Raw genomic sequence first — 16,477 nt, forward strand, 5'->3', positions numbered from 1 at the left:
TTTCAGCAGATCTTTCCTTCAAGGTTTGTTTGTATTCTGTGACAATTTAATAGCAGGATTATGCTGCTGTTGCATTTTTAAAAAGAAGATTCTGATGGACCAACTTGGTTCTCTGCAGTTTTGGTCTGGTGGAAAGCATCCAGTGTCCCATTGCTTTTCCAAGCAGCTGTTGGCTGAAGAGAGATAACACTGAAGTGTGGAATCTCTTTCTCGTCTACAAAGGCTAGACTTTTTACAATGCTTTGCTTAAAGTTTGGCAGGGTGACTGCAGGCCAGGTAAGAATGCTTTGCAGGCCACATCTGGCTTGTCAGCTGAACCTCCCTGTTGCAGACTTCAGGCCTTCCAGCAGGAATGGCATCTTCTCTTGCTCACATTCCCTATGATAAATCTGATTGGTGGAGGGACAAATGTGGCGTCACTTGGTGAACTTGGCACCACAGCAATTTCCTTGGCCCAGTGGTACATGCTCACATACACAGCGGTTGGGAGTGCCTTGGGTAAGTAACTGCAGAGGAACACGCCTGGGAGAAACATACTGGACCTAGAAATCCAGTATTTTTTTAAAACAGAAAACCTGCAGGACCGAGCACCATCAAAGACTAATAGAATTGTGGAGTTGGATGGGACCGTCGAGTCCAAACCCCTGCAATGCAGGAATCACAACTAAAGCATCCCTGACAGGTGGCTTTCCGGCCTCTGCTTAAAAAACATACAAGCAAGGAGAGTCTACTGCCTTCTCAGGTGGTCCATTCTTGTGCTCAAAGATGTGTCCAGAAAGGAACATTCTTATTTATTAACTCATAATGCATTTTAAATGCACCCTTCAAATACAAATAGTTTCCCTCCCAAGGGTGTATTTTTCCTCTGCAGGAACTTCTCCAAAAGCAACATCGTGGAAGGAAGAGGATTTAGTGCACGTGTGTCCCCCAATCTATTTCGTGTAGCCGGGGGAAAAAACATCACTTCAGCCATTCCCAGTAGCTTCACAGTTACAGATGTGCCTAGCTTTTCCAAGCTGGGGGTTCTGCTTTCCCTCTGAGGGAGCCTTTAAAAAAGAGGGGAGGGGAGAGAAACACCTGCACTTCGAGAGGGCCTAGCTGCCTCCAGAGCTCTGCCTACCATGCAGGACTTGGGTTAGAATCCCATGAGAACCAGCGAGCTCTCAAGAGGCCAGAAATAATCAGAATTGCAGCACAGGACTTTACTTCAAGGGTAATAAGGAAACAAAGTCCTCTTACTGTTTTGGGACTGAGATGCACCTAACATGGATTGTTTTGAAAATCCTGAACAACTAATAAGCCCTTCGAGGAGAAAGCAACATCAAACCAACAAGAAGGAAAGAGAGAAAGTCAGCCTGAGAAATTAACCTGCATCTTCCACCGCCACCTATTACCCCATGAGCCAAGTGCTTCCATGCTATCTTGAGGACATCAAAGGTTTCTGATCCTTCAACTCAGGGGGCTCCTTTTTTTTTTGGTGTGTCTTTGGTGCTACAATATATAAAATTTAAAATAAAAAGCAGTCAACAAGACATATAAAAAGAAGCTTTAACATATGCAAATCCTTCCAGAAGAGAGAGAGAAAAAAAAATCCCAACAACAACACAGCAATAAGTACATATTTTTGAGGTATTTCATCTGCTCAGGAGAAGCTGATGCAGGACTGTAGCATGACTGAGACTCGTCAGGGTAGGAGAGGGAGGGCGGATCCCTGTTGGCAAGGAGGTGGGGGCTGCCGGTGCAACAGGCAGGCAGCGGGCTTCTGCTACAAGGAGGAAGCAGAAACAGGCAGAAGTTCAAGGGGGGAGGTACAAGGAAGTGCGAAGTGTGTGCACAAGTCCGGAGGGGGAAGCAATTGAGGAGTTCATCTGTCCTGAGGAACAACACACGGCTCCCTCATCAAGATTTTAGAAGGGAAGGTGTGGGGGGAGGTGCTCAGAAGCCCCTGGTTGTTCCAGGGCTGTGGGGCAGTCAATTAGGGCTGGCCCCACCAATGCACAAGGAAGCAGCCAATCCGCCTTTGATAGGCTGGGATCACAGAGGATTCTCGGCAAGTGTTAAGTGAGTGGACACAGGCAGCAGCAATGCAAGAACAGCTTTGTTCTTTCAGCATCAAGGTGCCCAATCCCAGTTACATTTGGGGGAGGGAGGACAGGGAAGCAAGGGTGGGTGGAGCATAAAATGTGCCTGACCTAGATGAGCCCCTAACCACTTTCACCTTTAGCTTTCTGGCTGGTACGAGTTTTTAAAATAAAATTAAAAAATTCCATGCATCCCCACCCACCCCTGAGGCAGAAAGAATGGAGAAACAGAATTGCACAACTTGACCTCATGGGGAGGCTGGATAGGAGTGAAGCTGTGGAAGAACCTGCCAATGCTGGCGCCTGAGCCCCAGTTCTGCAGGGAAGGCTGGGCAAAGCTGCGAAGGGCAGCTGGTGCAGATTCCTCCAGAGACCTCTCCAGCCTCCCAGGGGCGCTTTGCTCAATGCTGCAGAAGCAGCACGAAAGGGAACCTCCATGCTGTCAAGACTCCTCCAGAAGAAGCTAGCAGGCCAAACCTAAGGCCAGAAGGAGAGAGGGAGGCAGGAGATGCACTGGCCCTTTGAGTCAAGGCTGGCTAACTGGGAAGAGGAAAGAGACCCAGTAAGACCTGCACATTAACATACAGAGGGATCAAATATGGGTCTGTGTGTAAAAGCAAGCTGGAGAGAGGAATTCAAGGATGTGGGGGTGGTATATGAGAGAAGAGAGCTATGTTCCCCCCCTGCCTCTGGGGGGTAGGATTGTCAATACACTGCAGTCACGTTAGGGGGGGAAAGTCGTTTGAAGCATGGAAAATGGGTTTCTTGCCTTCGCCTTTTGCTACAGTGGCGATGCTCAGTCATCTACAAAAACTCACACAGCCTGTCCAGAGAATCCCTGATTGAAACACGCCCTGTGTCCCCTCCCGCCCCCCCACCCCCGTCCCCTGCCCTCCTTTTCCCACCGAGGACACAGCAAGACCTGAAGAAAGGTGAGGTGGGCAGCAAGAGACCACCTCGGCAGGATCCTTGCCAGCACAGGATCTTTGCTTCTCTGCCACTGGCTGGTCTTCTAAGCGGGCTCCTCGAGGCGAGGTCACCGGTAGGACCGCTTGGGGCCAGGGAAAGAGAGAGCACCTCCTCCCTGCTTCCCCCTCAGAGAGACCAGCTGGTTGAGGGCTCAACACCAGGTGTGCCCCTGGAGGAGGTCGGGCTGGGAGAACAGTGGGAGGAACTGCTGCTGCCGCCGCCGGTGCTCTGCGTGCTGGATCCGGCAATGAGGTGGACGACAGGTTTCTGGGCAAACAAGACCCCTGCGGGGCAGAGAGAAGGGAGGAAGATTAGCAGGCCAAGGATAACATAAGAATGCAAAAAGAGCTCTGCTGGACCAGGCCAAAGGGGACCCATCTAGTCCAGCATCCTGTTCTCACTGTGGCCTTCCTGATGCCTGTGAGAAACGAGCTATCAGGATCCAAGCACAAGAGCCCTCTCCCCTCCTGTGGGTCCTAACAACTGGTATTCAGAAGTATTGGTGCATCCATCTGTGGAGGCAGAAGGATAGCCATCCTGGCTAGGAGCCATCGATAGCCCTCTCCTCTTTTAAAGCCACCCACATTCGTGCAGCTCCCTGCTCTGGCTTCCTCAGAGCAGCAATGGCGTATCAATAGCCGTGTGTGTGTGATCAGAGGATTGTTCTGAATTTATCTCCAGAGACCAGCCATTCCGCAGCTTGGCAGAATGCTCAGCCTGAAGCTGGATTATTCCAAATATTGGGCGGCTGATTCCAAGGGATCCACCTGCTTCAATCGCTTGCCCCATTTCAGAAGTGGACTCTTTCTCTCTCACCAGCATAGATTGTGCCATTGATTTCCACAGACATATTAATGCTTCCAAAGCCAGACGGGGTCCAGTTCAGTGCTGCTGATGTCGCTGCTGAATCTGATTTATCCTCTGGTGGGGGAGGACAAAAGAATAGAGTGAGTTGTGTTATTCTCATCCCACTACAGACCCGGGCATTTCTCTCTCTCTCTCTCTCTCTCTCTCTCTCTCTCTCTCTCTCTCTCACACACACACACACACACACACCTCCCCAGACCTGATAGTTGTAACATAGTTGGTCAACTGGCAGAGATTTCACCTTGCTCTGCACTACGCCTTGATCCACCATTAAAATAAATGGAAGGGAACAACGGGCCCTGAATGGCTCAAAGTACCAGCTGGAGAAACACTGGACACGGGAAGTCATGCACAAGGGGTTTAAACCAGGGGTGGCAATTTTTCTTGCTTGGACTGAGGGTCACATCTGGCGTGGAAACTGTTCAGCATGCAGGCCTGATCCCTGCATCTGGAAAACCCCACATCCCAGCTGGCGGTGGGCTTTGAGGCTGGGCAATGGCCCCCAGCATCCTCCTCCTCCAACATGCAGCTGACTGTGATAGACCCTGTAGACCTGCCGTTCTCGCCACCCCTTTGGGTCCCTTCCAACTACCATTCTGTACTCATGCCTCTCTGGCTGAGGTGATGAAGACGCATCAGTGGCAAAGCAAGTCCAGTACATCTCATGAGACTTCCGGCAGGCACCTCATCAGTGCTATTTTTCTAGAAAAAGAGGTGCCGGAATGCATCAACACCACCTCCCTCGTTCTCTTAGAATGGCAATGGCGCCCACCTGAGAGGTGCCAGAACTGAGTTCCGGCTGAAAAAAGCCCTGCTTGCACAGCCAGTTTTATTGCGAAGGGACAGCTCAGCTCTCTCATCCACTCCAAGGAAATCAGGATTGAGAAGGAGGAGAAGCCGGGTGATTCTCAAGGGGTAAAAACTCCTACAATGCCAAATGTGGTCTGAGGGCTGTGGTTTGCTCATCACTGGTTTAAACCAAGAAGTTGCACCTATCTGCCCACATCCCATTCTTGGGTGGGGGGGAGGCCAGGACATTGTGATGAGTACTGTGCTTCCCTCATGCATCAAGTCCCTCCCCTCCAAAAAGCATTATTCAGAATAGCAGTCTGCACAGCCCACGAAGGAAGATAATAACACAATAAGATTCAAAACAGAAGCAATTAATTGCACTTTTATTCAACATCCAATTAAAGCTAGTTCCATTAATTCAGCTTAACTGATGAACTTGATATGAGATAAGCCTGTCAGTCACTGAACAAGTCTTAGATACCACATTTAGTCATGGCTTCACTGTTCAGCAAACTCTTAATGCGATGGGTGGGCTTGATGGCGACACCCGTTTCCCAATGTCTGGTTTAAGGTCACTTAGCAGGAGATTTAAATCAGCACCTCCAGTGCCCCCCCCCACCGCTGCCCTCTTGCCTCTTAGAGCCCCCTAGGGAACCCCACCCCCAGGGGATGCTACCACCCACCAATTTTAGACTACAACTCCCATCAGCCTTTGCCAACCTGACGCTCTCCCGATGAACTACGTGCGCTCGCTGTGGCCGATGGGAGTTATAGTCCAAAGGCTGCAGCAGAGCCAGGGCGGCCTCACCTCGGCCGTTGATCTTGATCTTCATGGGCAGCTGCCGGGCCATGCTGAAGAGGTTCCGCTGAAAGGCCTGCTGGATGAAGCGCTGTTCCTCCTCCGTCATCCGCGCCACCTTCTCCGCGGGCTCCCCAGACTCCAGCCTCTCCCTCAGCTGGTCCAGGGTAGCGGTTCGTGCCGCTGCCGTCACAGCCGCCTGCTGATTCGCCAAGGCCACAGGCATGGCAATGCGGTTTGGCGTGGACACGGTCAAGGGGACGCCGTCACCTAGGAAAGCAAACGAGCCACTCAGGGACCTCGAGGCAAGCTGAGGTGGGAGCCATAGCTCAACCGGCAACTTGCCCAAGGCTGGAAGCACCATCCTGACAATGCTATTAGTGGCACTGCCCTTCTCTTTCCCCTCTCAGCCAGCAACTGCTTCATCTCTGGCACTGACATCAAAAAATTATGTGATCTTTGGGTGTAGGGCAGTATATACGCTAAATAAATAAATAATAGGCCAATGAGGAAAGAGACCGTAGGGGTTCTGGGGACAGGGAAGAGCTGGGTCCAGGTGGTCTGAAAGAAATCAGTAGGGTCCTGCTCCCTGTCTTTCTCCTGGCACAGGTCATCATCCATTGTGGCGATTAAAGTGGTTTTGGAAATAGGTCCAGAAATTTCAGTTTCATCTGACACAGCACAGTGTTGCCCAGCCACCACTTACTAAGTATGCTGCCCCAGAGGAGGATGCTTGAGACTGGCTGAGAGCAGTTATAAATCTCTGCCCCAGAGGATAGGACTCAAATCAATGGATTCAAATGACAAGAAAGGAGATCCTGGCTGTATGTGAAGAAGAACTTTCTGAAGGAAAGAGCTGTTTGATAGCAAAACAGTTGTGCAAGGTAAGGATTCGAGTGAAACCGACCACCTGCCTCCTTGATCCTTGCCCATCCTAGCTAATAAAAGCAAGCTGGGAAGGGCTAGTAGTGGACTCTGCAGGGTGGTGAATGCTTCCCTCTACGAGGGAGCCCTCCCAGACCCAATGAAAGAGGAGGTTATTAAACCGCTTCTTAAAAAAGCATCTTTAGACCCAGCAAATATGGCCAACTATTGCCCAGTCTCAAATCTTCCATTCTTGGGCAAGGTGATTGACCAGGTAGCTGCTGAACAATTCCAAGCACGCCTGGAGGATGCGGACCATTTGGATCCCTTCCAGTCGGGATTCAGGCCTCACCGTGGAACTGAAACTGCCTGGTCGATGATCACCGATGGGCTAGGGACAAAGGTGAAAGCGGTTTCCTAGTTCTGCTGGATCTCTCAGCGGCCTTTGATACCATCGACCATGACATCCTTCTAGACCGCCTTGAGGGGCTGGGGGCACTGTTATACAGTGGTTCCGCTCCTTCCTCCTGGGCCGTGTCCAGAAAGTGGTGTTGGGGGATGAATGTTCAGACCCCATGGCTCTCACTTGTGGGGTACCTCAGGGTTCTGTCCAGCTGAAATGCTCACATCTGTTGGAGGAAGTGGCCACTGTGAGCCACACTGTGCGTGCATGTATGCATGTGCAAACACACCCTCACCCACTGTATCCATCTGACTGCTAAACCTGAGCACCTGGCCCTTCAGACCACCCAAATGACGAACCAGGTAAGTGGCTGACCTTTCCTGAGAGCGCCTGCTGAAGACAGGTGAGGGTTGCTGGTTCCGCCACCAGGGGTGAGGCTAACGATGGGGAAGCGGATCTTTGGAGGGCACAGGAGTGAAGGAGGCCCCGTGGCAGCAGGGGAGTAGCTGAACAAGGAGGAGCTGTAGCTGGGCCGCCGGCCTTCCCGTCTGTTGCCGTCAATGGCAGCCTGCAGCTCAGCGGGAGAACTTAAGGACTTCTTCTCACATTCATAGGCGTAGAGGTACTTCATATACCTAGAAAAACAAAACAAAGAACGGGAGATGCAGAACCAGACAGAATGCAGCATTTGGTACAGCAGAGATGGACTCTAGTCAACACTCAGCCCAGGCCCAGTCACAGGGCTCATTCAGACATCAAGCCAAACCATGGTTTGTGCTAACCATAGTTACAACAGACCCCACCATAATTTGAGCTGCTTGTCTGTTTAGTTCTCATCTGATCAGGACTCCGCTCCTGTAAGTTTGTGTTCATGTCTTTGTGCCCTGTCATTTGCCAATGATCTGCGGATCCAAACATAACAATGAACCACAGTTAGCACAAACTGTGGTTTGACAGGCCAGCTTGGAAGTTCTTTTTAAAGCATGGTTCATAAGCAGACAAAATTTCAGATATAATGCCAGAACATTTCATCTGACTGCAGTTATACTACATAGGGGTTGCAGGGGAGGGTGAGAATAAATGAGATAAAAGTAAGTAAAAAATGGCATTATGGAAATGCTATTAAAAGGGTGAAGGAGATGGCAGGCTTCAATTTGGTGATAACTTCAGTAAATCAACAGTTCTATCAGCTGCTGGAAGAAGGCACAACCCAAAATACAGAAGAAGCTAAGCAAAATAGTATGTTTTTCTATAACTAATTACAGCAGGAATGTAGAAATCCCAGGGTTCTGAATCACAGTTTACTGAGATGGGGAAAAGTTGTGATGGGCCTCGGATTCAGGTGTTCCCCGTCTCCTTTCCTAGGGTAGTTGCAAGGAAACTACACCGTTTAGAACTCAGCCACAAACTCTTAATCTAGTTCTAGACTGAGAACTTGTGGAAGGTCCAGGACTTACTGGGTGCGAAGTGTAAATGCAGCACTGGTGATGGAGGTGGGTAGGTTAAGGCCTTTGGTGATCTCCCTCCAGATCTTCTTGTTGATGATTTCCACCAGCCCTCCCTTGTCGGTCACCAGCTTGTAGAGCATGTAGAGGTCGAGGATCTGCTTTGCCATGATGGGGATGCGGTTGATTGGCGTCCCTGCAGCCAAAAAGAAGGAAGCAGGAAAGAAAGAAAGAAAGAAAGAAAGAAAGAAAGAAAGAAAGAAAGAGAAAGGGAAGAAGAGAATGAGGGCAAGGAAAAGCCACTTGACTCCAGCTGGACTACCTCTGTGATCCCACAGTTCCTGTAAAGCCTTAGCCTTAACCACTCAGTCCCCTCCTAAATCTAAATCCAAGTATGTGTAAACCCAAGTGCACATGTATTCTTCCCATCTCCTCTCTCTGTTTTTCCTCCTTCTGTTGCCCTGGTGGACCCGAAGTTAAGATTGTAAGTTGTGTTCCATCTAACATTTGTTAAAAAACCTGAAGAATTTTTGTTAGGGATTGTAGGGAAAGTTCTGACAAGGAAATTGAAAAATATATTCATGTATGCGACAACGGCGGCAAGAGTCTTAATAGCACAAGGATGGAAGAACGAGGAAATCCCGACTAAAGAACTATGGCAAGAGAAACTGATGGACTATGCAGAATTGGCAAAATTGACACATAAACTATGGGACAAGGATCACTGTGACTTTAAAGATGAATGGGAACCTTTTACAAAGTACTTAAAGAAACAACAAAATGAATTGGACTCCTTGGCAGGTTTTGAATAAACACTCACAAACTTTTTATTGATAATAGCTAGTTAGATAAATTAAGGATCTATACAATTTTGTAACATGCAGAGAATAAGATTTGTTGATAAACCAGAGAGAGGAGCTGAGGGAAGTCGGGGGGGAGGGGGGGTTACTTTATGGGGATGGGGAAAATAGGGGGGAATTAAGGAGGATGTGTTTTTTGATAAAATGTCTTGTTGAAATTCCTAATAAAATATTTTTTTTAAAAAAAAAGATTGTAAGTTACTGTGGGCAGTGACTGAGAGGTGATAGGCTAGCCATCTTGAAATATCTGAACGCCAGGCGAGGGCATGGAAGATGGAGCAAGCTTGTTTTCTGCCGCTCCAGAGAGGAGGACCCTAAGCAATGTATTTAAATGACAAGAAACAAGATTCCAACTAAACACTAGGAAGAACTTTCTGGTGGTAAGAGCTGTTCTAGAGTAGAACAGACTGCCTTGGACGAAGTCGGACTCTCCTGCAACGGAGGTGTCTAGACAGAAGTTGGATGGCAACTTGTCAGGGATTCTTCAGCTGTGCTTCCTGCATTGCAGTGGGTTGGACTAGATCACAGAATCATAGAACTGTAGACATGGAATGGACCACAAGCGTCATCTAGCCCAACCCCCTGCAATGAAGGAATCTTTTTGCCCAAAGTGGAGCTCAAACCAACAACCCTGGGATTGAGAGTCTCACACTCAACCAACTGAGCTATCCCTCAGATGATGACCCTTGGGTCCCTTTCACTTCTACAGTTCTATGATCCTATGAGTGACCTGTCCTTTGCCTGTTACTCAAAGTACCATTCACATTGTTGGTGCTGTGTGCATTCTATAAAATATAGGAATATCCCCAGCTACCCAGCAAGAAGAAAAGGGTCCCTATTTGTGACAGAAGTGCAGTAACACCACTAAAGTTCTCCTCCTGGCACCCGCTTCCCCTTAGGGCAAGCAAAAACACCCGACCATACGGAAGAGCTCTGCACCTAGGCAACGGACAGAGAAGAGGCCCGGCTTAGGGGGAGAGGAACAGCCGGCATTATTATGTTTAGGAGGCCAAGGTGTGAAAACTCAACAGTTTTGGGTCATGCACAGGATTACTATGGCATTTCTGAGCATGATTTTAATGCTCTTCCTCAGGGGTTCCCATGTACCAGTACACCAGATATGGGCAACTTTTTCTGTATTTAACTGAATTTATTGTGGTTTAAGTTTTGCCTTCCATTTCCCTGAGCGTGGCAGAAGTCAAATTGCAACCACTGGGAATTGCATGGCAGTTCTGCAGAGCTCACAACCTGGAATGGGGGGGGGGGGGGAGAGAGAGAGAGCTGAAAGCATCTTCATTTTAGAAATGGAAACAAAAACAAAAACTTTGTTTTTTGAGCTGGAGTGAGGAGGGGAGAGAAAAGCACCTGGTCCTCTTCTTGTCTTATTTTTATATAATTAAATACCGTATTTCACTACATAATCACCGCCACCGCATAATAGTCACAGCTCTTTTTTCAGGCCCTAAAATTGATCCCAAAGTTTTCACCGCATAATCGTTGCAGAAGGAACGCTGTGATGCCTACTGTGCCTGTATAAGTGTCAAGTTTTTGGGTAGCACAGCTCAGGGGAGAATACAGTCGTACCTTGGTGTTCAACAGCTTAGCTCTTCAGAACAGATTCCATTCAACTTCCAAGGTATGACTGTATAACAAGGTGGTGTTTTGTTTCTGATTTGTTTCATTAGGAAGGAGTGTAGAAGAGAGGTTTTATGGTGCAATAGTATTAACTATCTGAACAACTCTTTTGAAGTCTGGCCATGGTGCCGTTCCGGATCTATTTCCTAACCACTCAAGACTTTGGCAACCAAAATGACGCATTTATTTCCCACCCCGTCATGGGCAGCCGGTGAGCATGCAACATCTTGGTTTCAACACTGACTGGAGGCTGCATGTTTTAGGGCAGTTGCCTCTAACTTTCCTTTCTGTTCCAGCACAACTTCCTTCTGTCAGCCAGCAAATATGGTCTTGTTAAGTCTCCTAATATTTTGAAGATGGAAAGAACAAGCCAAGCATCCCCCCCCCCAATGTGAAAATGGAACACAGGCCAACACCTTTGTCAAGGAACGAAGCTCAGCTGACATGCTGGAAACTAGAGGGCCAAATTCACAGTAAGGTTTGGCACGTTTTAAAAAAACACACACAAGGAAGCAGAATTCAATTGATATATACTTAATGACTAGAGGAACACTACGAAACCCTCAAATGGAAGAAGAGCCCTTTTCAGCAGGTCCTCTTTGCTGGATGGATTGTGAACACAATGCTTAGCTGAAACAGAACTCCCAACCTATGGTTCTCCAGGAAGCCCGATACTGGGCCTGGAGTAGAGGCTGGAGCTCAATGGATGCATTAGAAAGGTGGATCATTATCTCTTGCCACCATGACTGTGTTTATTTTGGGGTGGAGGGTAATATGGAGTTGAGAAATGCCCCTCCCATGCCATTGCTTCTTTGGTCTAAATTCCCCATCTGTTTTTCTGGTGGCTTTGTTTTTGGAGAAAGAGGTGCCAGGACACTTGCACACAGTTAGATCCAAAGCTTTAAATCAAAACTTCAACCTAACCAGAAAGTTTGCAAGCCAGGGATTTCTTGGCAACATTAGCAAACCCTATTGTGTTATATGGCAGTTCATAAATAGCAAACCATGGTTTGGTGTTGTCTTTAATGAGCATAAGGGTTCAGGTACTCCCTCTTTCCCTCCCACAGAGAGATTTCTCTCCCTCCGATCCTAGTGTGAAACAAACCATTGCCAGTTTGTAAAAAATAGCAAACTATGGCTTACTTCAAGCCAAAAAAATGAGTGGGAGGGTTGACAATCATGAGAGAGCTCCCGAGTTCCAAGGATTCTGGCTGCTCACTCAAATAATGCCAAGCCAGGCTGTGGCAACATTTCTGAGCTGTCTTCACCTGTCCGACAGAAGCAAAACACTTGCTTACGGAAGTCTTAGCAGCCCATGTTGCTCCCAGATAATTAGTAAGGGTCTGAGACACGTACACGTTATTAAACTAACTGTTCCTTAATGTTAAAAGAAAAGGTCAACTTTATTACACCACCAGGCCAAAACATTAAAAAACAAAAAACAAAAAAAAAACACCTAAGTTGGCTTTTCAGTCTAAGCACTGCTGAATAAAATCAGTCTCCCAATAATTAAGCTAAAGCTTTAAATCAATCAAGCTGATTAAAGCATGCAACTCTCATTTTGATTGTTTGAGGCAAGCAAAAAACGGCTAAGAATAAAAAAGTGTCCTTGATTTGAAGGATTACTTTGGTTTTTACAACCTCAGGAGTTTTAAGCCTCTGTAAGGAAATTCCTCTTCTGGCAGGGATGTTTTTAAAAACTACTTTATCACTTCTGAACTTAAGCTTGCTCCTTTTCTTTTCTTTTCTTTTCATATACATTGTAAACAAATCTAGGCAATGGAATACAACAAAAACAGGCCAGCAAGGCAGAATAGGAAATGCCACAGTGGGTAGATCACATATTAAGGGCCAGTTTGACAGGAAAGGGCAAGAATCCCCAACCAAAGATGACAGATGCTGCCCAGAGGACAGATTTCCTGCAAAATGTTGTCAGGCTCCGCAGCAAAAAACATTCATAATCCTTAGGAGTTTGCTTTGCTGCTCTTCCTAGGATAAACAAAAGTTCCTGTTAACCAATTCTCTGGAATTCTTTTATGCCACATATTTTTAATGTCAAAAAGCCTGACAAGTTAACAGGGTATGTATGCTTGTGTGCGTGTTTCAACCCTTCATGGGTGATTTGCAACTAAGTAGACCCACTGGAATGAATGAACTGGACTAAGTTAGGTCCAAGAGGTCTACTTTGACCAAAATATAGTTGACTACCATCCCATATGGGACGCGGGTGGCGCTGTGGGTAAGAGCCTCAGTGCCTAGGGCTTGCCGATCGAAAGGTCGGCGGTTCGAATCCCCTCGGCGGGGTGCGCTCCTGTTGTTCGGTCCCAGCGCCTGCCAACCTAGCAGTTCGAAAGCACCCCCGGGTGCAAGTAGATAAATAGGGACCGCTTACTGGCGGGAAGGTAAACAGCGTTTCCGTGTGCTGCGCTGGCTCGCCAGATGCAGCTTTGTCACGCTGGCCACGTGACCCGGAAGTGTCTCCAGACAGCGCTGGCCCCTGGCCTCTTAAGTGAGATGGGTGCACAACCCCAGAGTCTGTCAAGACTGGCCCGGACGGGCAGGGGTACCTTTACCTTTACCATCCCATATGCTTAAAATGTAATACTCCGGGGGCTGCAGCAGCCTTACTGGTGCAGAATAATGGTTGCTCCAGCCTAGTGCTTCGTCCTTCCAAAAGTTAAGAGATCCAGATGTTTCTTGCTGCTTTTATGGGTCTCAAAGGCAGCTGAGTCCCACAGTCAGGCCAGTGACCCATCCAGCTCAGAACTGCCTATACTGACTGATGGTGACTCTCCAGGGCTTCAGATGAGACACTTTCCTAGGCCTAACCTGGAGATGCTGAGAATCTTTAAGCCTTCTGGCCACTGAACAAGCACCTTCCTCACTAAGCTGCAGCCCTACAAGAAATGGTCTGCTGGATCGGACGAACAGCATCTCATTTCTGACAGTGGCCAAGCAGCGCCTTCTAGGGACCCAACAAGCAGAGTATGAAGGCAGCAGCCTTCTCCCTCTGCGGCAACCTGTACTCAGCCACATACCTCCTCAGTGGTACTCTTGAGGAAATATTCCCAACACTACACTTTTGTACAGACAGGGCCATAACATTTGAAGAAAGACTAATAAGACTCAAGGAGAGTAGTTAGCATTTGTACAGTGCTGCTGAATGTTGTACAGAGCTTTATGTACACTTTTGGAATGTGATCTTTGCAACAGCCCTGCAAGGTATGAGAGTATTATCATCTCCATATTGCACATTGGCTTGAGACAGAGAATTCACCTTGCATCAAACAACTTCACGGCAGAGGTAGATACACCAGGCCAGTTCTCACAGACAAGGATACATGGGTTTGGCCTAAAACATAGTTTGGTTGAGATGTTCTACTTCCAATACATACACCAGTACCAAAAATGCAGAAGCTGCAGTTTGTGCAGAATGTTGCAGCATGATTGCTGACACAAGTCAGGCTTTGTCAGCATATAACGCCTGTGCTCAGAGATCTCCCCTGGTTGCCAGTTTGCTACCAGGTCAGGTTCAAGGTGTTTCTATAAGTATATAAAGCCCTTAACAATGTGGGACTACTTGAGAGATTGCTTTACCCCATAAGCATAAAGGCTCACTTGACCATTTCAATCAGCAGAACTGGCACTATTACAGGTGCCACAGGTGTTCCGAATTTGTAAGACATGGATCATTTAGCGTAGCAGCACCTACACTCTGGAACCTCCTGCCTATTGATATCAAGCAGGTGCCCTCCCTGTACTCGTTCTTGTGTAGACAAACCCACCCAGATGCTTGGAAAGTTTAGATTAATCTTTAGTATTTTAACTTTTTGTATGTTTTAAAGTATTGCTGTATGTTTCTTGATTTTCTTGTTTTATGTTTTTTAAAATCAAGCAGTGTATAAATTTTATGAAATAAATAATACATAAATAGGGGAATCAGTTGTGAGAACAAAGAGGAATCCAGCCTCTGCGTGAAATGGTTTTACAAGTATCCGACAGACCTCCCATTCCTCTGTTGAACCAGTTTTATGGCAGCCCACTTAACATCTGTGCTAGTGGCTCCGTGCAAGACATGACATGATTCAAAAGGCACTGCAGAGCTTTGCAGAGCCACCAGCTAAAACTGCAAATAAAGAACAAGGCCAACTACCCATCGTCTTGCTTTCACAAAAGCAGAAATAAAACTGATATGCACATTTGTGTGTGCAAGTGTTTCCTTTCACTGATGGGTGTCATTCTTCTGCCCTGGTGAATTCTCTGTGAGAAAGGCAGGAGAGAGCTGGGTGCGTGAAAACATTAATAAAGATTAAGCCCAGAATGCATGCTTTGCGTATCCAGTAAATGCACTTTTACACTCCCCTGGGGCCTCCTCTGGGACTAATTACCCACCCACTCTTCCCCAATCCAATTTAGCGTATGGTATTAACTTATCCCTAAGCATGCTTGATCCAGTGACCAGATGGGGAAGGCAGAGAGTGAAAGGGGAGGTACCGTATTTTTTGCTCTATAAGACTCACTTTTTCCCTCCTAAAAGGCAAGGGAAAATGTGTGTGCGTCTTATGGAGCAAATGCAGGCTACACAGCTATCCCAGAAGCCAGAACAGCAAGAGGGATTGCTTTCACTGCATAGCGATCCCTCTTGCTGTTCTGGCTTCTGAGATTCAGAATATTTTTTTTCTTGTTTTCCTCCTCCAAAAACTAGGTGCGTCTTGTGATCTGGTGCGTCTTATAGAGCGAAAAATACGGTAACTAAGAAATTTTCCCAGGAAAACGAGGGGCAGGATTGAAGGCTGGTCTATGCAACCAATGGATAGATGTAAGGTGGCTGCAGGAAGACAGTTTGGCAAGTCCTGGGTCCCTGAAATATACATTGGATGCTACATGCAGAACATATTGTCAAATGCTCAAGACAGCAGCATTTACAGTGGGATGCCAGAAGTGAAAACCTGAATTTGCCTGCACTGATATGATTTCAGTGCTCTACAGTTTTAAACTATTGTGACTTTCTAAACGAATGGGAAGTTGAATGTGGGCTGTGTTGTCGGCTTATTTGCATTATTATAGTTGCATTTTTAGAATATGTTTGCATGCTGCCCTCAGACTGCGGATCTGAAGGCATCTTGCCTATGAGGCGCTTCCAAACCTGGACCCAACACCAAATGCACCGCGTACAAACACTGAATGGGGCACAAAATCACCATACATTATTATTTATTATATATATATATTACTACATTATTAGATTTAGATGTAGACTTAGATTTTTTATATTTGAATATCACTCTTCATCTCAGGGCAGTTCACAACATAAAACAGCAATATATGAAACACAATATATGTAATAAAAATAAGAACAAAATCAATGATCCCCACTCTCACAACACATTCAATCAGCCAAAGGCCTGGTTGAAGAGGAATGTTTTTGCCTGGTGCCTAAATGTGTATAACGAAGGCACCAGCCAAACCTCCCTGGGGAGAGCACTCCACAAATGGGGAGCCACTGAAGAAAAGGCCCTGTTCTCGTGCTGTCAGCCTCCGGACCTCTTGTGGAGAAGTCACACAAAGAAGGGCCTCAGAGGATGGACTCAGGGTCTGGGCAGGTTCATATGGGGAGAGGCAGTCTTTGAGGTATTGGGGTCCTGAGCTGTTTAATGCCTTACAGGTCTACACCAGCACTTTGAATTGAGCCCAAAAGCTAATTGGCAGCCAGTGCAGTTGGACCAGGATCGGTGCAATATGCTCAAACTGCCTTGCCCCAG

The 16,477-nt window shown here is 47.2% G+C and overlaps 1 protein-coding gene across 2 annotated transcripts in view; it reads right to left on the reverse strand.

The window, feature by feature from the left end:
• ARID3B (AT-rich interaction domain 3B) overlaps positions 1 to 16,477 on the reverse strand; it is a 51,218-nt gene continuing 34,741 nt past the window's right edge. For both annotated transcript variants that reach the window (XM_053402055.1, XM_053402056.1), the window contains exons 5-9: positions 8,233 to 8,416; positions 7,151 to 7,410; positions 5,518 to 5,778; positions 3,867 to 3,971; positions 1 to 3,334 (exon numbers count right to left, since the gene is read on the reverse strand). In XM_053402055.1, coding sequence (XP_053258030.1) covers positions 3,177 to 3,334; positions 3,867 to 3,971; positions 5,518 to 5,778; positions 7,151 to 7,410; positions 8,233 to 8,416 — 968 coding nt within the window. In that variant the 3' untranslated portion in view covers positions 1 to 3,176. The remainder of the gene's footprint in view (positions 3,335 to 3,866; positions 3,972 to 5,517; positions 5,779 to 7,150; positions 7,411 to 8,232; positions 8,417 to 16,477) is intronic.

The sequence above is a fragment of the Podarcis raffonei genome, chromosome 9 (assembly GCF_027172205.1).
Source record: "Podarcis raffonei isolate rPodRaf1 chromosome 9, rPodRaf1.pri, whole genome shotgun sequence".
NCBI lineage: Eukaryota > Metazoa > Chordata > Lepidosauria > Squamata > Lacertidae > Podarcis > Podarcis raffonei.